The sequence below is a fragment of the Pocillopora damicornis genome, chromosome 8 (assembly GCF_964200805.1).
Source record: "Pocillopora damicornis chromosome 8, jaPocDami1.2, whole genome shotgun sequence".
Classification (NCBI taxonomy): Eukaryota; Metazoa; Cnidaria; class Anthozoa; order Scleractinia; family Pocilloporidae; genus Pocillopora; species Pocillopora damicornis.
This window is the reverse complement of record NC_142677.1, coordinates 3,103,111-3,124,738: the sequence shown is the minus strand read 5'-3', so window position 1 is coordinate 3,124,738 and position 21,628 is coordinate 3,103,111. Positions and strand designations below refer to the sequence as shown.

Sequence of the window (21,628 nt, the reverse complement as noted above, 5' to 3'; positions counted from 1 at the left end):
TTTTACTAAAAAACAGCTGATCATTATAAACGTGGGCTTTGATTATTTACGTTGTCAGCGGATGTCCTCATCGGTTAAAGAAAGAAGTGAAAACTCACAGTGGCAACTGTAATCTGAAGTTTCTTTCATTCGATATTTCCACCGATCTGCTCTTGAAAAGCGTAGTTGTGGTGATGAGGAACTACCTCATACTGCTTTTGGTTTTCTTCCCTTACTATCTTTGCGTGGATGCTCAAGGACCCGATGAAGATCCGTACAAGATTTTGGGTGTAACTCGCTCTGCAAGCCAGGCAGACATAAAAAGAGCTTACAAGAAAATGGCGAGGAACTGGTAAATGCTTATGAAAATTTAAAGATCTTTGTTTTTGAATGGAATTTGTTTCATTTCGAGCAAACGAGACGAGCAAATCTGTTTATCCAATCAAAGTGTTTATGTAGCTGAAAGCGATTGTTATGATTTTTACATTCGATCCACATGCGTAGAGAAATCTCAATTTCCAACTACACAAAAGAGTGCAGACGGGAGAAATAAATCAGCGCCAGGGACACTACCTGAGGAATGCACCTCAACAAGTTATAGATAATTGAGCTATAGAAGCAAAGGAATTGTTTAACTTCATGAAGCTAAATCTAAAAGCCTTTGGCATCAATTATTGTGGGCTTCCTTTCTTGACATGATAATACTAAATAAGATCACTTAATTTTTTTTAGTTTACGTGTAAGAAGATGCAACTGTTTGGGAGATTATATTTTTGATGCTACATATATAGGAGTAGTGCAATCTTAAAAAAAAAATTTTTTTCTTCCTTTAGGCACCCAGACAAGAATAACGATCCCTCAGCACAAGAAATGTTTATCAAAATCAATGAGGCTAATGAGGTGAGGATGTAATTCTCTCTACTGTCTGTCATATAATTCTTAAGATGTTGGTTTGGAGAATGTGGTGTTGGATCAACTAAGAATCCCCCTGTTGATGTTTTTCTTTATCCTCATCAATTGTCTGCTTGATATTGTATAGATATTTTAACCCTTAGACCCCTAAGAGTGACTAGAATCCAATTTCTCCCTACATTAACTCCCTTGAATCAAACATTAAAGTCATAAGAATAGAGAAGGGAGCTCTTGATTGTTAAACAAATTCTCCTCATCAGCAGCTAAGGAAATGTATAAAGAACAGTATGAAGAATATGCATTCTGATGTTAAGGTGTAAAGGGTTTAGGAGATATTCTATGACTGTAAATATATGAAAATCATCCCATACAGGCATCAGATTTTTCAGGCCTTATTTTCTCTACTGCTCAAGTACTGCTCGTTACTGCGAAGATTGCTTTCATATTCATGAGAAATTCTATCTTGGTCACTCATAGGAGTTTAAGGGTTAAGGAGTCCCTAAGAAAAGTTTTGCCCCCAGAGAGTGATGATAATGTAATCAAAATTTATACTGGGATTAACCTCAAGGCTCCTTGATACAATTTGCAATAATCAACTTTAGATTAAAAAAAAGCCTAGCCTGGGGGTCTAGGTATTAGGGTATCTGAGTTGTTTTAGACAAGGTATGCAGTTTTTCCATATCATATTACAGGTGCAAATTACCTTGTCTATTACTAGCTTAATAAAGAAATTTTTAGGTTACTTATCCATAAGTTTTAAAATTATTTTAAACTTTCACACTCCAACATTAGTATCCATAAACCCCATATTTTTCTCAATAAATTTCCTCTGGTACTGACAAGGAGAATTTTTTCTTAACAATCAAGAGCCTCTTTAGAGATTATTTGCTCTCATAGATTAAAGAGTTAAAATATGTTGATATCTCAAAGAGAAAAAAGTTTATATACCAGTATCCCAACTCTGATCTCTGTGGCTTTGATTTTCAGATTTTGTCAGATGAAGAAAAAAAAAGGAATTTTGATATGTTTGGAACCACCTCACAGCCAGGCAATGGTGGACCACAAGGAAAACCATTTTATGATCCGCACAGTGGGTTTAGCTTCTTCTTCAATGGAATGCCTTTTCAAAATTCTTGGTCCAAACCAGGAGAAATTAATTACAGATTTTACTACAAGACAGTCCTACCAGAGAGTTACGAGAAGCCTTACTTGATTGAAATTATCTCAGACTGGTGTTTTGCTTGTAAGTTGATTATAAGGTCATGATACAATATATGACACATCTCAATGACATGTTGCGGTAAAAACTCACTGCAAAGAATCTCTTTATGTGATGTGGAGGATTTTCTTGATTAATGTGGCTGGTTTGAATACATGTGAATTCATCTGACTGATTGTAACAATGACACTCTATTGCACAGAACAAGATTTTCATGAAAATTCCTTGTATCCTGAGACAAACTTTCTCTGTGACTTCTTCCTTTGTTGTGTTGTAGTAACTTGTTTTTGGAGCCAGTTAACACACTGGAGCTTGTCTTCACCTAATGTCTTGACTTTAACCCTCTCACTTCCAAGATCTCATTTGTAATTCCCCTTACTGTCTTTGATATAATTCTTATGATATTGCTTGGAGAACTTGGCATTAGATCAACTAACAATCCCTTAATTGATATTTTTCTTTATTCTTGTCACTTGTCTGCTTGATGTTGTATTGATATTGTAAGGAGAAATTATGTCTCGGTCACTCATGGGAGTTGCGGTGTTAATTTACTGTTCCATCAAATGATATGATGAGGGATGTACATTAAGAATAGCTTGTGGTTTTTATTTTAAAAACAAGACAACAGACAAACCTTTCCCATAGGGGAAAGAACACTCGTGTTGCAGTGCTGATTGTGAGGGTATCTGGCAGACTACAAATTAACAAATTTTGTTTAAAAATCATACCAGAATTGGATCAATATCAGTATCTGGGCAACTGCCCACCTACCCCTCCCTTAACCCAACATTAACCCTAACTTGTTATCAATTGACTGTTGTTGAGTTAGGGGAGGGGTAGGTGGCCAGTTGCCCAGATACTGATATTGATCCCCAGAATCTTTTAATCAAAATTGCCTTAATCTTAATACATTGTAGACTCACATAACTTTGTGTTTTCTTTTTAAAATTATCTTTCAATCAAAGGTGCACAAATTGAGGAGATATGGGAAGAAGCATCCAATAAAATAAAGAAAGTTGGTATGGGAATTGGCATAATCAATGTCAATAGGAGTCCACGTTTGGCAGATGCATTGGGTACAGGAAGAGTGCCCTCGATCATTGGTGTCATCAATGGAAGAGTTGCGTTCTACAATGAAATAGTTACCGTGCAGGGTTTGAAGGATTTTGTACTGGAGTTATTTCCACGTGGCTTAATTGAAAAGGTGAATTTTTATTATGTACTGGTATTGTGCAGAGAAAGTCCTAACTCATTTACTCTCCCAGGAGTGAAAGGGTTAACCTTAACATCCTAACATCAAAAGGCATATTCTCCATACTGCTTCTCATACTTCTCATACATTTCCCAAGGTTATGACAAGGAGAATTTGCTTAACCCTTTAAATCCCAAGTTCAAATTATAAATTCTCACCTTAAGCTGCTACACATTTCTCTGTGAAGTGGTAATGAGAATTTGGTGTTAGATCAAGATAAAAACTTCTACTTGATAAGTTTGAATATTCTCATTACCTATTTGCTGGTTAATGTTAGGATATTATGGGGAGAAGTTTCATGTTGATCACTTCTGGGAGTTAAAGGGTTAATAACGAAGAGCTTCTTTAGTCAATGATTGTTCTTGTGATCTTAATGTGTGATTCAGCAGTAATATTGTATGGAGAAATTAGATGCTAATCACTCTCAGGGGTCAAATTATCATTAGAATTCAGAATCTCGGGTCAGTGATAGTGCTACTATCAGCTAAAAAAAAAGAATATACTTTTAGAATCCCTGATAATTTTATTCTTTAGATTTCAATATAATATTGGATTTTCCTATATGAATGTGGCAAACCGCAATCAGCTTTTTGAGATCAGTAACTACTAGCAGGATTTTCGAGAAAGGGTCTCTTAGTCTCCTAGTTAATCAATCATGGTAATGATTAGACCAAGAGATCTCTGCACTAAACCCACCCCACATTATCTTTTCAGGTTACAGCCAGTAGTCTTGATTCTTTCTTGGCGACAAGCATCAGCAACAAACCAAGTGTGATTCTATTTTCCCCCAAACCTAATCCTTCACTCCTTTATCATCTGGTGGCTTTCAGCAACTGCAAACAACAGTCATTTGGCTTTGTATCGTTGACTGACAGCTCTTCAGAACCTCTCAGGAAACGCTTTAGAGTGAACTCTAAGGAACCAACAGTGTTGATCTTTAAGGATGATGTGGCTGTGCCAGATGTGGTTGTCATGGTAACTAGTTAGAGTTGACAAGCTCTTTTATATGCATTTCTCATCAACTTGAAGATCAGTCATTTGTTATTGACTTAAGTAGAGATTTGGGTTTAATCAAATGGGTGTCATATTGAAAATCAAAATATCAGTGTCTTTTTTTTCACATATCTTCATTAAAAAAAAAACCAGTTCTTGAAACTAGGTCATGGAAAGATTTCAAATGGTTTCCAACATGATTTAAATATTTTGATAAATTTAGTCAATGAAAACTGCACATCTTAGTAAAATTTTGTTGATAATTTTTTAATCTATGATTGAAAAATAAATAGTATTGAGCAATTAGTTAGATCATAACTTGTTTTGAATTTTCACTTGCAGGCATCTGAGCTCAAGCATGGAAAACTTCGTGAAGTAGTTGAATCTCACAAATATCTTCACCTTCCAAGACTGTCTTCAAGGTCTTTATTTGATGAACTTTGTCCTGAGGAGAGGTTTAGATCCCAGCGAAGGTTAGTTGCTTGCCTAAATAAAGCAGGAAAATGTGTTGAGCTCAAGTGAGGGTTAGGAAATCGTTTTTGAGAGCTTTTGTGTATACAGTTCATGTAAAAGGTTTTGATTCCCCTCAGTGTCTTAATCATAAAACAAACATACATGTATCTACACTCCAAATTCATGTTACTACGTAAAACAACCTATGGTAGAATGAGCAAGGTAATTTAGTATCATAAACTGAGTTAATAGCGTAAATTGGCCACCGTAAAGAGTTTCGAAGCTAGCGTTTCGAGCCCTTCGTCATTTCTTTGATAGGGACGCATCCAAACCAATCGCTAGACACTTTCAATCTTCCCAATCATTCTAAGTATCTTATGGAAGTTTGCGTTGCGGCTATTCCCATCATCAAGGCAGTTTGGATAGCGGCAAATCTCCAGAACAAAAATTTATCTTTCAAATTGGCCCTCTTAATCCCCTCGGTATCAACGAAGTCTTTTCATTCGACAAATTTATTTTTGTCTTTCTCGTTACCATGTTCCCACTAATAGCGTAGCTCGATTTTTTGCTTATAAATACACACAAAACCCACAATTCATCCTTTCGCTCTGACGAAGGGCAAACGCTCGAAACGTCGGCCTTTTTAACTCTTTACAGAGGCCAATTTACGTTATCAACTCAGTCGATAAAACCAAATTACCCTGTTATACTCTCCCACCGACACAGCACCACAGTTTCTTTAGAAACTTACCTCCTTTATTCATCTTTCAGGCTGTGTGTCGTTCTGTTTACTAAACAAGGCCAAAATGACAAAGAGAAGCTTGCTCTGAGGTTGTTTGCAACAGATAAAAAACACCTCTCCGAGAGGCGGTTGAAATTTTTGTATATATACGAAGATGTGCAGAGAGATCTAGTAGAAGAGTTTAAAGATGGGGTGAAGGCTGATAGTTGCGCTGAGAATAAAACAGCATCAAAGGTAAAAATGACCAATTGTAAACTTAACAAAGAGACTCCACGTTACTAGCTGTGTTTAACAAATAGATTCCAAGTTGCCGTGCGTCTGTGACATCAGTGACACACTCGGCTGCGCCTCGTGTGCCAATTTTTTGTTCTTACCACATTTTGACGTCATCTGTGATCTATTACTGAACAGACGCACGGCAACTTGGAATCTATTTTTTAAATAGATCACAGATGGCAAGCAAAGTGTGATAAGAAGGAAAAACGTGGTACACGTGGCACAGCTGAATGGGTCGGTGATACTTATATCAGGATCACTTTCCATAACCTATTGGAAATTGCTCCAAAAGACATATAGAGGAAGTTACTTTTTATAGTGTGAGTTGTCGATAGTTTACCTCCCATAAACTCTCCCTACCCCTTCTGGGAACTTGGAGGGTGTGGGAAGAAGAGGGAGCCTTGGAACAAGGTTTCATGGCAATCCCCAGCACGGCTCATACCCAGACCTCTGACGAAGGGCTAACGCTCGAAACGTTAGCTTTGAAAATCTTTGCGGTGACCGATTTACGTTATCAACTCAGTTAATAATACTAAATTACCCTGTTATACTCTCCCACCGACGCAGCACCACAGTTTCTTTAGAAACTTACCCCCTTTAACCATTTGTCTCTTAATTTAGAGCTAGCTACGTTTACCGTTAAATCGTGACATCTGTTATGATGTCTCTTGATGTCTCATGGATTAATGATCTTATTTTCTAAACTTAAGGTCATAGTTCTCTGGAACAAAGGTCAAAAGCAAGTCAGATACGACTGGCTTCCAGGGGGGTGGTGTGTGAATGAGTCAGAAGAGCCGCTGACCAAGGCTCGGCTGTCTGTTATGCTGGAAGATCTACTGTCTGGAGAGGGCAAGTTGCGATATACTTCAAGTATTCCACGGATCTACAATGAGCATGCGCCAGTGAGTACACTTGCACAAACATTACGTACATGTATATACCCCAAATGTTCCACTAACCCGACCCCTCTCCCTTTGATAATTCCTCCACCTTCCCCACCCCAAAGAAAAATTGTTGTGCTAGATAGATATTTATACAAGGTAAAATCCTTCAGCACAATCTAAGAGAATAAAAAAAATGTGATTCTGCCTATCTAAACTAACTGACTTATGATAAGAACAAAAAATCTATCATATCATCAAATCCGCTTTTCTAAGATGCCGTGTCCCATTCAAAAGCTATAATGACGTAGTTCATTTTTAAATTTGCTGTACATAACTGGTGATCGGAGTTCGCGGCCGTTCCAGAAAATAGCAACACAGCCAGTTTATTCTCAGAATTCATCAGTTGGCATAAAGTTATATCATTTCGAGATTGAAAATATTCAGGGGTCGATCCATATAAAATCTTGTTCACTATAACAGACGTAGCTACTAGTCTTTCGCCAAACGATTGCATGGAACAGCTCGTCAAGATCGTTCTCGTGGCTTGCATACAATAAAATACTGGCTGAACGGTTTTGGAGCTTTTGTAGTTTCTCCGATAGGCCAATGCCGCAGTTGCCTCGAACAACGCTGCAATAATCAAAATGTGGCTGGTATGCTGTTATGCAAATCAGTTAGAAACATCAACCACTCTGTACTTAGTTGGGCAAGGTAGAGTTTCAGTACAAAAAAAAGCTTAATGGAATAAGTATGATATGCCTTCAGATGATTTCGTTATGTTTTCATGATTTCTGATTTTTTACTCTTTTAAATAAACAAAAAGTGTGATAACTAAGATGCCATACGCTTGTAAATCAAGGGCAGGGATGGAATATCATCTATAGGCACATATAATTAGTCACAGGTAAAGAGACATCAGTTTTCATCTGCTCCTCTTCTTCTTTAACGCTCTCTCTTCAATGCTTTACAACGGACCACGACATCTTCTCAATAAAGAAAAAAGAAAAAAACAACACCAACAAGAGAAATGCTTATATCCAGAAAAAGAAGAGTAGATGAAAATTGATTTCTCGCGCATGAAAGAAAGGAAAAAATGGTGCTCTGTCTTCGTTTGGATTTATGACAATGGGAGCAACTTTTTTGTTCTTTTTTTATTCCAAGGGACTCCTATCTTTGTTGTTCAGCTGGTGTTCAGATGCCTATTACTTCGTGAAATCGTCTTTGTATCGGTAAGTTTTAGTCAGTATTTTTACGTTTTGCGCTGAGTTACACGGCGTCATCTAGGAACCAAAAATACAAACGGTAGTAAGTGATGGCAATAGAACTGGGTGGAGTGGTGGGTGGAAGCTGTACGATACGTTAACTCGTCTTAATTTGATAGACTTTTATAAGCAAAGTTGTTTTGCAGCTGGGGCCAAGTTTTTTGCAGCGGGGGGAAAACTTGTTTGCCGTGGAAGTGGGGGGCGAACTTGTTTTGCTGCGGGGGGCGAACTTGTTTTACCGCGAAGGGCGAACTTGTTTGTTAGCGGGAGGTGGGGGGCAAACTCGCAAAGGTGTTAAGGGGCGAACTCGCACGGAGGTGAAACTTCTAGATATCTTTGTTGATTAAGAATATTTAAGTCGGATTTTACGATATGCATGTTAAATAGACTTTGTATTGAAATGTCGTCTGGGGTAATTGTTTCTTCTTTGTTATGTTATTTTAGGAACGTCGTTTCATTTTCAATTTTTTATTATGTTGATCTGTTTCGTTACATTTTCTTTCAGGAGGGAAACCATTTCCTTGTTTTCCTTGTTGTGTGGATTGGGAGTCATTCTGGTTTTCAGTGTTTTACTTCCCAGTGCGAAGTAAGTAATGATTCATTTAGCTCTACTCTCCCAGAATGAGCAAGCGTTGCAAGTTCGCGATCGTTCACCTGCCCATCATGTTTAATGTAAGGTGAGAGTCGACGAAGAGAGGAGGATAAGAGCAAATGCGAGGATTTGTTTTGCTCCTCCCGCTCCCTGCTATCAAGATTTAGCCTATCGCTCAACTGCCCTGGTAGAACTTTCTTCTTCTTCCAAACTTCCTCTACTTTTGAAATTCAAGATGCCAACGTAACTGTTCACGAAGGAATGCTGAGCGCTCGCTTGCCAAAAGTACGCTAACACTACAAGTTAGACTTTTAATCCAAATTTTTACAATTTCTATAGTGAGCCAATAAATAGGGTGTACAAAGGGTCCTCTCAGAAGAACCAGAGACCCCCAGAAAGCGAGTCAGTCTTAGGCCTCCTTCGTTTGGACCACAGCACCGAAAAGACCCTAATCAGGGATGCCCCTCGGGGCCAAATCACGTTTACTCTGCTGGTTGATGCTACCTCTGCACGAGAGGTAGTAAAGCTGCCTCTAATTCAAGCGTTTGCCGATGTGGTTTATCCTCACAGCGGGTATGTTTATAGCAACTAGATTTGATAGGTTTTCCATCACCTCCCTCTGTGATTGGTCAAAAAAATCTGTACTTCCCTCTAAACCAATCAGATTAAAAAATGAAACCAATCGCGGCTTGGCTGCTCACGTTTTCCCGCGCAGGAGTTAGTGTGCTGGTCTTAAGTTTGAGTTGTTCTCATTGGCTGGTTGTGATATATCCCTTCGTTGTGATTGGTCCAGAAAACTTGCGCTACCTTCTCAACAATTAGATTCAAAACTGAAACCAATCGCGACGTAGTCGCCCGCGATTTCTCGAAGAGGGTTTGCTTGTTTGCAGTTTTGAGTTAAGAAATTTACCTGATTTTTTGTTTGTTTGTTTTATTTCTGTCAGAAACCCAAATTTTAGATTCACCTGGCTTTCAATAACTGACAACCTTGCGTGGTGTGCCGAGATTCTGGATGTGGACAAGTTTGGTGAAGTGAATCCTGGAATTGTTCTCGCCTTAAACGGCTACAAGAAATACTTGTCTGTCTTCAAACCGTCTGACCTTTCTGAGGGAGCCTTCTTCAAGAGGCAAGGAGGAGACTTAATGGGATTTGATGATAGTGATAGCGATACGGATGCTAACGAAGATGGAATAACGGAATACGAGAGAAAACGGCAAAAAGTTTTGAGTAGATCGATTCGAACACAGTTAGTACATTGGTTAGAGAGATTTTGCGACGGAATGGTGGACAGAAAACGAGTCGTCGAATGGCCGAGATTTACCGACTAGGGGTTCTTAGCAAGTAGCTAAGAGCATTTATGAGTAATCGCCCTAGGATTCAAAAAGTGCAGTCAGACCTTGAAAATGACGAAAAATCGCTCGGCCACTTTTTGCTTTATGTCTACGTAATTACTAAAGAAAACTCGCGCACTTGGCGTTTTCAGCCTCAGTTGTCGTATTCTCAAACACCAACGAACTGTTGCATCCTTATTCCTCGATTTTGTTACTAAATCAGTCTACTAACTACTTTCCACGATAGAGATGTCACTTGCTTGCTCACCATTACCCTTACGCTAAGGGAGGGTCTAGCAAAGAGACTGGATCCCACAGGCCCAACTCATAATGGTAGCCATCTCTATTGATAACTTAAGATTTCGGAGATGTCCAGACGATCTCCTGTCGGGGAAAGTTTTGTGGAAATCTCTCTAATCCTTTTTAAACAATAAACAGTTTACAGAAATAATGTCACTCGGAAGAACAAAAATTTGAACCCAAGATATTTATTTAGAGGTTTTTAAGCCTCAAGTGAGAAGTTTTTTTTAATAAATCAAATGTACAGAATAAATTAAGTTCAAGTACTTGTGTCTGTTATGTGCCTGTACAAGGTTTGACAACTGATTGAATGATGTAAAGATACGAATGTACAGAAAAATAAAACTTTGGAAAGAGACGTGAAACTGGACGACATCGTGAAGTCGCAAAATTAGGAGTGACAAGTCCCTTGTGACTTATAATCCTTTAAACCCTACGAGTGATTAGCTTCTTATTTTTTCCATACGATATCACCCCTGAATCGCACGTTAAGGTCAGGAGAATAAAGGAAATGATCGCAAACTTCTAAAGTTCTTGATTGACCAAATTCTCCTTGTCAGTACCATCGAAGGTGTATAGCGAACAGTATGGAGAATATGCATACTGATGTTAGGGTGTAAATAGTTAGTACCTGACTGCACTGATGTGTAGCCTGGGCAAGTTTTTCACGGCTTTGCTACTCGGGCTGAAAAGTAAACGACGACCTGCCTGGAGTTTAATTCATGTAGACGTAACAACTGTTCAGATAAAACTACTGGTGCACTTTGGAATCTTTGTAGGCAGTTTCCAAAGAGCCATTTTTCAATTACTCCATAAGAGGAATGTTTTGAGACCGTTTAGCTCGAAACTCGACGCGCGGAAAATGATGACAACATTTTGACATTTTAGTCGCAAGACAAACGATTTCAGTTTTTAAGTGAACTAGTTAAATATCTTGGGGGGGAAGGGGAGGGGTGAGGGAGCCCCTTAACTTTCCACCTCCTCCAGAAAAGTTCCCCGCTCCACTGGTTGTTTTTCCCCTTCTCCTCATCACCATTATTGGTGTGTTATTATCCACTCTTTGTGATCCACACGAAGCCACGAGCAGAAAGCTCAAAATTCAATAAGTTATAACCTTCCTACAAAACGTGCATCCATAAATTGTTTGATTTAGTTTCTTCTCGATTCTCTTTTACTTTGCGCTCTTTTCTTCTGGGTGACTTTGACGTGAAGAAACGCGGGAGTTAGCGTGACGTCGAGGAATGGTGGCGATGTTACGTCTTCAACGATTACTACATAGTCACCTGTGGAAAGGCAAAAAGAAAAATAGTCTCTTCACCGTTTTACAGAAACCTGGAGCCAGACTAGAAAAAAAGAATGTTAGGTAACTATTAAAAATGAAGCGTTACCGGTGTTGGTTCGTCGCGCGTAACTACGCTCTGTGATTGGTCTAAGAAAAAAACCCGCCACCATTTCAACCAATCAGATGCAAAGCTAAAACCGACCGCGACTTGGTCACCCGCTTTTTCCCGCGGTTTTTTCCTCTGAGTCCTCATTGGTTCTGAGATATTTCCTATCTTCTTATTGGTCGGTGTGTTATTGTAATCACTTTCAATTAGCTGTCTTTTTTTAAAAGAATAAACTTCATTGAAAAAAGCTCTGTAGAACCGGAGACGAGGCCATTTAACTAACCAGGTTTACAAAATTTGTCATCTTTTTCCTCTTTCTTCTCCTTCTTCCTTTTCCCGTCTACTTTGTCCACCACATCAGCTAAGGCTTCTTTCTTCTTCCTTCCGTCTGAAACTGCCGACGAGGGAACACTTCGGTTGACAACTTTGAGCAAGTTCGCGTTCAGTAAAGGACTACGCTTGTCCTTTGATCTGAAATAAATGGAAGCTACGTTACGATTTTCTCCCAGAAAGTATAAAATACTATTTCGATATCAAAATGGGAACCATAAACCACTACGGCCAAGGAAGATCGATTAGCAAGGATTGCGAATTAAAAACTTAAAAGTGATCTTTAAGTAGATTTCAGATTTTCACAATATCCCTATACAAGTACTACGATAGTTCTCGTGAAAAGCGCTATAAAAAAAAAAAAGAAATTGCCCCACCCCTCTCCTCTCATTCCTTTTGACCGTCACTCGCCCCCTTGGTACAAATTGCTTTTTTTCCCCATCCTCCCACTGCTGTAAAAATCTAAAATGGCTGTAAGCGAGGCTAAGGAAACGCGGGAAACGCGAGTGATCAAATTATGATGGTTTTAGATTTGAATTCGCTAGGTTTTAAGTTTTTAAACTAAGTATTAGGCGCGGTAGGGAACACCAAAGCTTTTCTTAAAGATTTTCTCAAGAGGAAGTATCTAACGTACTTTGTATCTGCGAATTTTACGCCCGCTTGCATTTCAGACGGCGGGGATGCCTGTAGAGAAGCAAAACTGTTTAAGGGTTTCACCCCAGGGGGGAGGGGTGGGATGTAGAGATTTTCAAACAATGCTTTCCCTGCTGTAGTGCGCACGGGAGAAACAGGAGGAGGGAGAACTGCCACCGGAGGAACCATAAGAACACCAGGATCAGCTGAGTATGAAAACAAACAAACAAATAAGCAAACAAACAAAATAAACACTTTCATTAGCCTTTGAGCAGGGCCTCGTTGTTATGCTGCGGCACGCGAGCAGGCAAGAGACCGGCGAGGGATCTGACACCCATTATTAGTGCAAGACCAAGGCCTTTTAAACTTTCTTGCGGGCAAAATCACTCGCCTACATTAAAAGCCTGCTCGTACTCCATATTTCAGTCATATGGCAAACTCTAGCAAGGAAGATTAAGCAAATTCAGAACTGCATTCGAAATGACTATCGACATTTACCCCTATAAGAGGTGAAAGCTCTTTTTTTCCTTTCATTTCTTTGCGTTTTTCAGGCAAGTGCAAGTACGTGCTTTGCGAGAGTCACGCGCAAAGGGCAAGTCATGTGCAAAGGGCAAGTCATGTGCAAAGGGCAAGTCACGCGCAAATGAAAATTTCTGTGAGCAGATGAAAACTTCTTTCCTGAATTAATATTTGCGCAATACAAATCAATAAATATTTTTGCCATTATTATTATATTATTATTAAGTCATGTGCTAGAGAAACATTATAAAGTTTTCTTGACCAGTCACACAATAGCTGGCAGATGATGAAAAAAAGAAGATCTTTTCCTTGCGTGTATCCCCCGCCCTTCGCGCGTGTCCCTCGTTCCTTTCGCTCGCCGCGCGCTTGCCTATGTTTGTCTGAAAAAAAGAAGAAATGGACGCTTGTTCTGCAGGCTAATCACATGAAGCAAAACAGTACAACCCTGGGCTATTTTAAACACCCAATTGAAGATAACCCCATACAAAAGAAATCCCCTTACATGACCCATCTCCTTGAGTAGTTGTATTCTTGTCATAGCTCGCTGGCATCATGGTGCTAGCTTGAGATGGTGCAGCTGTTCTGCTCGGCAATTCACCATGAGCCTCAACAAATGAGCCATCCTTATCTCCAACATCAGACATATCAGTTACCTAGCAACAGGAAAACACCTTTAAAACACTTCATTAAAAAACACTTATAGGGAGCTCTTGAAGTTTCTGGAAATGTAATGCCATTTGTATCTTTAGATTTGTGGATCAAGATTCAGGTGTTCAGTTATTAAAACAAGGTGCAATAGTTTCAAAGTAGTGAAAAACATGAGTAAGGTCTGGGTAATAGGTCGTGTAACAATTTAGAGTGTATTTACCTGTATATTTTCCATGGGTTTGGAAATTTCCTCTGCATTTGGCGGTGATGCTTGGACAGGTCTGCTGGACATAACACTTGGGGATTGTGAGGCAGCTCCTGGGAACACAGATTCACTTGATGCTATCTCTCCAAGCATTTCTGTTAAGGGGTATGGCTCTATTTCAAATCCACTAAATTAAAAGAAAACAAAATATATTTAAAAAAGGTCAAAGAAATGTCTTGAAGTCAGCATGCAAGCAGGCCATCATTATCAGAACTACAGCATAAGTGTCTCTTTGCCTTTGAGAAAGTATGAGGCCTGGGCAATGCAAACCAACAAGAGGCCTACAAAGGGTTAAGCACTGATAATGAGGCGACAGACCCCCTGCCAACCTCTTCCTGACCCATCTAAAAGCTTCCTGCAAGCATCCGGCATCCTGCAAGGCTAATAAAGAAGGCCTCCTCACAGACTGTATTGAACTACGCTCCATTTCCAGCCATTTTGGGGGCATGGTTTTTCACCCTCCTTCCACTAAAAAGGGTCTAAAAAAGCAGGCTCAACTCATGGCCATACATCAGAGTTTTAAAATTGAAAGAAAAGTTTTCAAAAGGGATCAGATAAAAATGTCTACAGAATTTCATTGCCAATGATTCAAATTCATCATTCATCTAATTTGTTTAACCAGTTTTAATTTCATTTTTCTTTTAAAAGATAGATATCTGTCATCATCATTTAAAACAAAGGAAAATAAAAAATCAACCTGATGTTTAAATAAACACACACACACGCTAGAAAAAAATTTGAACCACAGAAATTATATTTCATCAAGAAACATTTACCATTTAACCCCTAAAACCCTTAAAGTGACCAGCATCTAATTTCTCCTTACAACAATAGTGCAAAATCATACATTAGGATCATGAGAATTAAAGAAATGATCATCAACCTAAGAAGCTTTGATCATTAAACAAATTCTCTTTGTCAGTACCAAAGGAAATGTATAGTCAAGACTAAGGAGAATCTGAATACTGATGTTAGGGTGTAAAGGGTTAAGGGCTCTTGTTTCACACTTACAATGGCGTCATAACTGTATCAAGGTCACTTTCACTGCCACCCTCTGATTTTCTTCCAGTTGAAACTCTTATTCCAGCTGTAACCTGCAGCAAGCGTCCTTCCTCTGAAACAAAATTTGTTTCTTTCTCAATAATTCTACTTTAAATTCAAATGAATATATCTGTAGCACGATTAAGGGGCTTTGACCCCAAAGAGTGATTAGCATCTAGTTTCTCCTTATAGTATCACCTCTGAATCAAACATTAAGGTCATGAGAATAAAGAAAATGATCACCGCTGTATCTTGATTTGTTTACCAATCAAGATCTTCTCCAGTTGATGATCATTTTCTGTCTTCTCATGACCTTTAACCCTTTAACTCCCATGAGTGACCAAGACAGAATTTCTCCTTACAAGATCAATACAACATCAACCAGATATTGATGAGAATAAAGAAAATATAAATTTGGGGATAATTAGTTGATCCAATACTAAATTCTCAGAACAAACATTGTAAGAATTGTATGGTTGACAGTAAGGAGAATTACAAATATGATCTGAGAGTTAAAGGGTTAATGTGTAATTCAGGGGTAACACTGCAGGGTGAAATTAAATACTGGTTACTCCGAGGGGTTGGGAGGTTAATGTATCTAATAGCAAAAATGACATAAATTTTAGTCAATGTTGTTTTATATCCCATTAACATTAAATTCTAACCATTTGTTGGTTCCCCTTCAGCTGTGACACACTCAACTTCAAATCCAAATGGTCTTCCTTGTGTGAATTCCAAATGATCATCTCCAGTTATACGGATCTGCACTGTCTCCACTAAAATCAAAAATATTTCATTCACATTTTGTGGTTAACGCTAAATTCATTTTAAAAATTCATATTTTTATTGGCTCACTAAGCATAGGGATATTGACTAACTCTTTCACTTCTAAAATGTGATTGTCAATTCTCTCCTCTACCTGCTACAGATTTTCTTGTAAATTATTAACAAGAATTTGGTGTTACTAGTAGATCAAGATAGCAACCTCTACCTGATAAGTTTGCATATTCTCATTACATGTTTGCAGGATAATGTATAGATATTGTACAGAGAAGTTACATCTTTGTTACCTCTGGAGTTAAAGGTTTAACAGTTTTTTAGAATCTTTACCTTCAGGTCTGCCATTAACCCACATTCCTTCATATGAGACACCAGAATTGTGAAACATTGATCCTTCACCATTGAAAACATCTCCCCACCACTGACCCTGTATGAGATGGTACAAAGTATGTGAAAATTAAAATATAATAAGCCTTTAGTCAACATGTCCAGGAATAGATGATGTCACCATTAACAGCCTTTAGCATTTTTATCATAAAAGGCAGCCAAACAGATTCCATGTTGCTGTGGGTCTGTACAATAAAAATCTCAGATGACGTCAAAATGTGGCATGAACACCTGTCATGTGAAATACTTAGCTGTGCCTCAATTGTTTGTCACTCTTTTGTGCTTACCACATTTGGATATCATCTGCGATCTGATATTGAATTAAGACCCATAGAAGCAATTTGGAATAGATAAATGCAAATTTTGTTGCATGGTATTTGGGAAATATGTTAACAAAAATCATTTGTATCTACTGCATCACATTGTCCTTATTACAAACACATTTGCTATATTCTCAAACCATACAATGTAGGTAAGATCAACAGTGCCAATTTTTCATAAAGCATCAGATATTGAAGAATTCTTTAACTGCTGTCAGTGCAAAATTCTCCTCTCTACCAAATTGCAAGGGTCTGGACTATTTTATATTCAGATTTGAAGCCATAATGAAAACTCTGACTGCATATTCTGAAACATAATTCACTCTTCCCGTTCTTCTGATCAAATGAAGCATTCAGTTAGGGAAGGAAGAGGGGGTTCTTTTTGGTAATTTTTCTTTTATCCATGGCATTTTATTGAGAGCAGCATTTGTTGGAATTTTTTAACAATTATGAAAATTTCAACCACAGGTAGGGGAAAAAATTTTTTTTTACGGACCCCATAAATAGTTCCATCCACAAATTTCATGATTCCATGTCCTTGGCGCAAATCATTGACCCAGTCTCCTTCATAAACATCACCATCGCTGTAAACATTAAAGAGAAAAGTACGAAATTGCAACATTTTCTCCAATATGCACAAGAATTGATTAATATGTAAGTTCTCCCAACAATATCCATACAATATCCAGAAAACAAGGTAATAAGAATACTCAGATTTATCAAGTAGAAGTTGTTTTCTCAATCTAACTTAATCCAAATTCTCATAACTTATTTACAAGGCAATGTGTGGCAGCTAAAGGGGGGAATTAACAACCAGATCCAAGGAGTTATAGACTGATTTAATCTGTTTCATAATTAGTTATTTGGTTATGAAGTGCACTGTTTTTATGAGAAGAAATATCTGTTTTCTCCTCCCAAATTTGTAACAAACTGGGTTTCTATCTTTTAGCCAAGTATATTGATGAAACTCATTTGAAAAGTCCAAGATTACCTATTACTAACAATTACTCAAGACAATGATTTTTAGCAGTTTATCTTTCGCAAGATAAGCTGGTTAAAAGAAACATTTAACTATTAACACCCTAACATCAGTATGCATATTCTCTATAGTGTTCTGCATGCATCTCTTAAGGCACTGACAAGGAGAAATTCTTAACCCATCAAGAACTTCTTTAGTATGTGATCATTTCCTTATTCTCATAACTTTAATGTTTGATTTAGGGGTGATATTACAGGGAGAAATTATATATTAGTCACTCTAAGAGGTCACAGGGTTAATTTTCACTATGTTTGCATTAGCATTGTCAAACCTTAGGATCCATTTTCCTTCACCATGTCTTCTGTGTTTGTGGAAAGATCCCTCATAGATAGATCCATCTTTGTTGGTAAGTTTACCTTCTCCTGTAATAAAAAATTGATAGAATGGGAGAGACGGTGAATTCTGAGCAATTCTTTCTGTATACACTGCAGATCAAGAATTGATGATAATTAATTGATAAGGTTCGAGAATCTACTTCAGAGATGAAAATCATCATTAACTAGAAACTCATTACTAAGTATCAGTTTAACAAAAGATTCCATTTTGCATGTGTATCTGTCCAGTAATAGATCACAGATGACATCAAAATGTGATAAGAACAAAATAAATGGTAAATGAGGTACAACCAAGTGTATCACACATGTTCTCACTACAATTTGATATCTTCTGTGATCTATTAGTGACAGTGACTGAACAAACCCAGGGCAACATGGAATCTGTTTGTTTCATATAAAAAGGAAAAGGATGGTGACATCATCTTTGCGTCTTTCCTCCAATAGGTCATAAGAAGAACCAAGCAAAATCCATATATGATTCATCTTATCATATTAGATTTACCTTATTAAAGTAAATGGTTTGAACCTAGGAGTATCAGTAGTTCGTATAGTGTGATCGTCTGAGTGAGTGTAGTTCTGAAAAGAACTGTTGTTGGTGACTGACGTTTTGACTACCTGTGCGGAGGTACGGATCAAAACCAACCAATGACTGTTAACAAACTCTGCACGAGTCTTCCAGCCAATCACATCATGGCTAAACAGACCAATCAAGTTCAACAGACCAGACTTTATAACATAATCGACTGACAACTACTCTTCACTTGACTCTGAAGATCACTTGACTCTGAAGATCACTTGACTCTGAAGATGACTTCCGCACAGGTAGTCGAAATGTCAGTCACCAACAACAGTTCTTTTCAGAACTACACTCACCCAGACGATCACACTATACGAACTATAGATTTACCTTCCCGCCGATTTTCAATCCATTCTCCTTCATATCGTGATCCATCGCCATATACCATTACTCCATGGCCATTCAGTTCACCTTTAACAAACTGTCCAGTATATTCATTCCCTGTACTGGCCCAGCGGCGGAATCCATGCCCCTGGATTTCCCCGTCAATGAACTGTCCTTCATAGAAGCTGCCATCAGCCATCACAAGCTTACCATGACCTTCAAAAGATTTAGAAGTATATTTTCAGAATACCATTTGAATAATTGCGTGATCATCAATTTATTTGAATTTTTTAACAGTTAAAGACTTAGGGAAATCTATATTGTATTTAAATCCACCGAAAAAGGTGTAATAAAAACCCAAATTTTGAGAAACAAGCTTATTTGTATCCATGTACGTACTGTAAAAAAGGTTAACATAATGATTTATTCAGTTAAATCCTACCATGTTTCTTCCCTTTGCTCCATTCCCCCTCGTATCTGAAGAACTTGTTGGAATAATTGTATACTCCAAATCCTTAAAAATAGCATAACATAATTAGAAAATAAATCGTGATTGTTGATGTTTCGTGTAGCTCTTGGTAAAATTAAAGGGATAAAAAGCGAACGTTTTTACCATCTCTGAGCTGCTTTTTGGTTTCGCCGATGTAATTTCCTGCTCCTTTAGATGTTGTGGTGTTCAACAAAGTTGCCATTTTCTGCAATAAATTAGTAAGCAAACTTTATTTTGCCATGTTGCAGATTGTTTACAGGAATCCAAGCAATCGATCCGCCATCTTTGTTTTGGAGTGGTTGCTAAGCGCACAGGCGCACACGTCAGCGGATTTGATCGCGTAATACATTCAAAATGGAGGACGTTGGAAAGTGAACTTCGTGCATTTTTACAGCGGAAAAACTTTATTAGAATGGAAGAATACGGCAAGGATATCATTCAAGGAACGTGTTTAGAGATGTGTCCTGCAAGTGAAATTTCTGCCAGAGAGAAACAGCGGAGACTTCACTTCTTTGAAACTGTTGCTTTTACCAGTCCATCTCGTTGTAGCGAACACCATCTTGGCAAGTTGATTGCAGATCCCCGAGCAGTTATAAAGGATTTTTCGCGCTCAGCAGCGGGAAGATCTATTGATCCATCAGAACTACGACCAGCCAATGTCCTTTTAAGCACCATGAATTACTTAATCGAGGAAATTGCCTCCAAAGATAATACCTATTCTTGGCAAATGATATACTGGTTTATATTCGACCGAGCAAGAGCCATAAGGCAAGATTTGGTAGTCCAGAGAATCACTGGAAAACCTGTGATGGAAATCTTTGAAAGAATTTGCAGGTTTCATATTTTATCGGGTTACAGACTGTGTGAAAGTCCACTAGATGCTTTTGATCCAAAAATTAACAATGATCACACAAATGAATGTTTGAAGAGACTTCTGTGTTTCTATGACGAGGAAGACCCTTCTGCTTATCGAGACACAAGAGCAGAATTTGAAGCATACTACCTCTTGCACAATCTGGGCTCTTTTGAAGCCTTAAATCGCGCTGTGAACTTGCCGAAAGAAGTCAAAAACAGCTGTCTATTACGGCTAGCTTTTGACATCACGACATGCATAATGCTTAAGAACTTTGTTCGATTCTTTAGGCTGGTGAAAAGGCTGCCATTCCTAGCATGCTGTGCTGTTCATAAACACATGCAACAAGTGAGAGGAGATGCTCTCGCTGCCATCAACACCGCATACTTTTGTCGCAACGCAAGTCTGCCCTTGGCCCTGCTTGTTGACATGTTAAATTTCGATAACGCTCAAGATGCTGGTGAATTTTGTTCGCATTTTGGTATGGAAGTATCGGGAACATCTGTGAAGCTTGTCAAAGGCAACTTGAACAGTTTAAAAAGCAGCGATGCTCCACTAATCAGAGCAAGATTTTCAAATTTGATAGATACCAAACTGACCGTAACCACTCGTGACTTACTGAATGGGAAATGTAGTGAAACTAAAGCACTTGTCAAAAGCTCAGTCCCTGAGTTGGTTTCTCTGACCTTTGGGAAAGGAATTTGCATCGACCAAAATGCAGCCATTGTAGAACCTCGTTCAATTGTTAAACCAGCGTTTAATCCGCAGAAACAAAGCTATTTTGGCAGGGGAAGAGGACGAGGCAGAGGAAAAAAGCCAGTTTATTAGCTATCAAACCTTTTTTCACGGTCGTCCTTTCCAAGCATTCAGTTAATTAAACGAGGCGCGATGGTGGCGGAGGAATGGAAAAACGAGAGAGGCTTGGGTCGGTTCGCGTCCTAACCTCCCTCGTTTTCGCTCTGCCGCGATTAAAGCGCGCTTTACCATTTCGCTCTGTTTTACCAAGTGAGCGCCTAGAAAGGGTTGGTCCTTGTATTATGTAAATATATTTTTATAGATCATTCAATACTTATGGTAAACGTTCGTATTTTAAAAAAACCTTGGTATGGAAACCATAAATTTTCTCGTATGCTTTAGTCTGCAGTTTTTGGCAGAATTTGACGAGATTTCGTGCGACCAAAGCCATTATAGCTTTATGCAGGGCGTACAATTTGAGCGAATTTACGCTGCCCTGCCTCTTAATTTTACCGCTGTAGTGTAAGATACTATCTACTACAAGTAGTCCCTCCTTTTCGGCGAAGTCCGTCTCACGAGTCCAAAAAAATTAATGAAAAAATTTTGACTTCAAGATGCTGCACGGAGCTCGCTGGAATCCGTGCGGCGTTCTAATATCAACTTTTCCTCTTTTTTTTCGCGCGCTTTTTGGACGTCGCCGCAAACGAAGAACTGCTCGTAGACTAACGATATTATCATTGTGGCATCCACGATACGCGACGGAAAAAA

General features: G+C 38.5%; 3 protein-coding genes across 3 annotated transcripts; 2 read left to right on the top strand and 1 right to left on the bottom strand.

The window, feature by feature from the left end:
• Positions 1-54: 54 nt before the first annotated feature.
• On the top strand, positions 55-10,587 carry LOC113680490 (dnaJ homolog subfamily C member 16). Its single transcript, XM_027197520.2, has 12 exons — positions 55-331; positions 813-879; positions 1,879-2,134; positions 3,076-3,314; positions 4,077-4,337; positions 4,698-4,828; positions 5,580-5,784; positions 6,537-6,728; positions 7,872-7,939; positions 8,478-8,558; positions 8,904-9,137; positions 9,509-10,587. Exons 1-12 carry the CDS (start codon positions 174-176, stop codon positions 9,891-9,893), a joined length of 2,277 nt encoding a protein of 758 aa, XP_027053321.2. The 5' UTR covers positions 55-173; the 3' UTR covers positions 9,894-10,587.
• On the bottom strand, positions 10,369-19,582 carry LOC113680489 (MORN repeat-containing protein 1). Its single transcript, XM_027197519.2, has 13 exons — positions 19,396-19,582; positions 19,225-19,296; positions 18,789-18,998; positions 17,818-17,908; positions 17,004-17,091; positions 16,131-16,227; positions 15,686-15,796; positions 14,991-15,093; positions 13,935-14,106; positions 13,569-13,719; positions 12,549-12,753; positions 11,868-12,055; positions 10,369-11,479 (listed from the first exon to the last, which is right to left on the bottom strand). Exons 1-13 carry the CDS (start codon positions 19,472-19,474, stop codon positions 11,346-11,348), a joined length of 1,701 nt encoding a protein of 566 aa, XP_027053320.2. The 5' UTR covers positions 19,475-19,582; the 3' UTR covers positions 10,369-11,345.
• A 24-nt stretch (positions 19,583-19,606) lies between these two features.
• Positions 19,607-21,576, top strand: LOC113680488 (germinal-center associated nuclear protein). The gene has a single exon (XM_027197518.2). The coding sequence runs from the start codon at positions 19,685-19,687 to the stop codon at positions 20,951-20,953; it is 1,269 nt and encodes a 422-aa protein (XP_027053319.2). The 5' UTR covers positions 19,607-19,684; the 3' UTR covers positions 20,954-21,576.
• Positions 21,577-21,628: the final 52 nt, after the last annotated feature.

Excerpts from the sequence above, each read along its gene's own strand:
- LOC113680489 (XM_027197519.2), bottom strand. The coding sequence starts at position 19,474 with ATGGCAACTTTGTTGAACACCACAACATCTAAAGGAGCAGGAAATTAC. Across the intron at positions 17,909-18,788 it reads GATTGAAAATCGGCGGGAAG|GAGAAGGTAAACTTACCAAC; the intron begins GTAAATCTATAG and ends TTTTTATTACAG. Across the intron at positions 11,480-11,867 it reads TGACAAATTTTGTAAACCTG|GTGACTATGTAGTAATCGTT; the intron begins GTTAGTTAAATG and ends GCCTTTCCACAG.
- LOC113680490 (XM_027197520.2), top strand. The coding sequence starts at position 174 with ATGAGGAACTACCTCATACTGCTTTTGGTTTTCTTCCCTTACTATCTT. Across the intron at positions 6,729-7,871 it reads TCTACAATGAGCATGCGCCA|GGACTCCTATCTTTGTTGTT; the intron begins GTGAGTACACTT and ends TTTTATTCCAAG. Across the intron at positions 8,559-8,903 it reads GTTTTACTTCCCAGTGCGAA|TGAGCCAATAAATAGGGTGT; the intron begins GTAAGTAATGAT and ends CAATTTCTATAG.
- LOC113680488 (XM_027197518.2), top strand. The coding sequence starts at position 19,685 with ATGGAAGAATACGGCAAGGATATCATTCAAGGAACGTGTTTAGAGATG.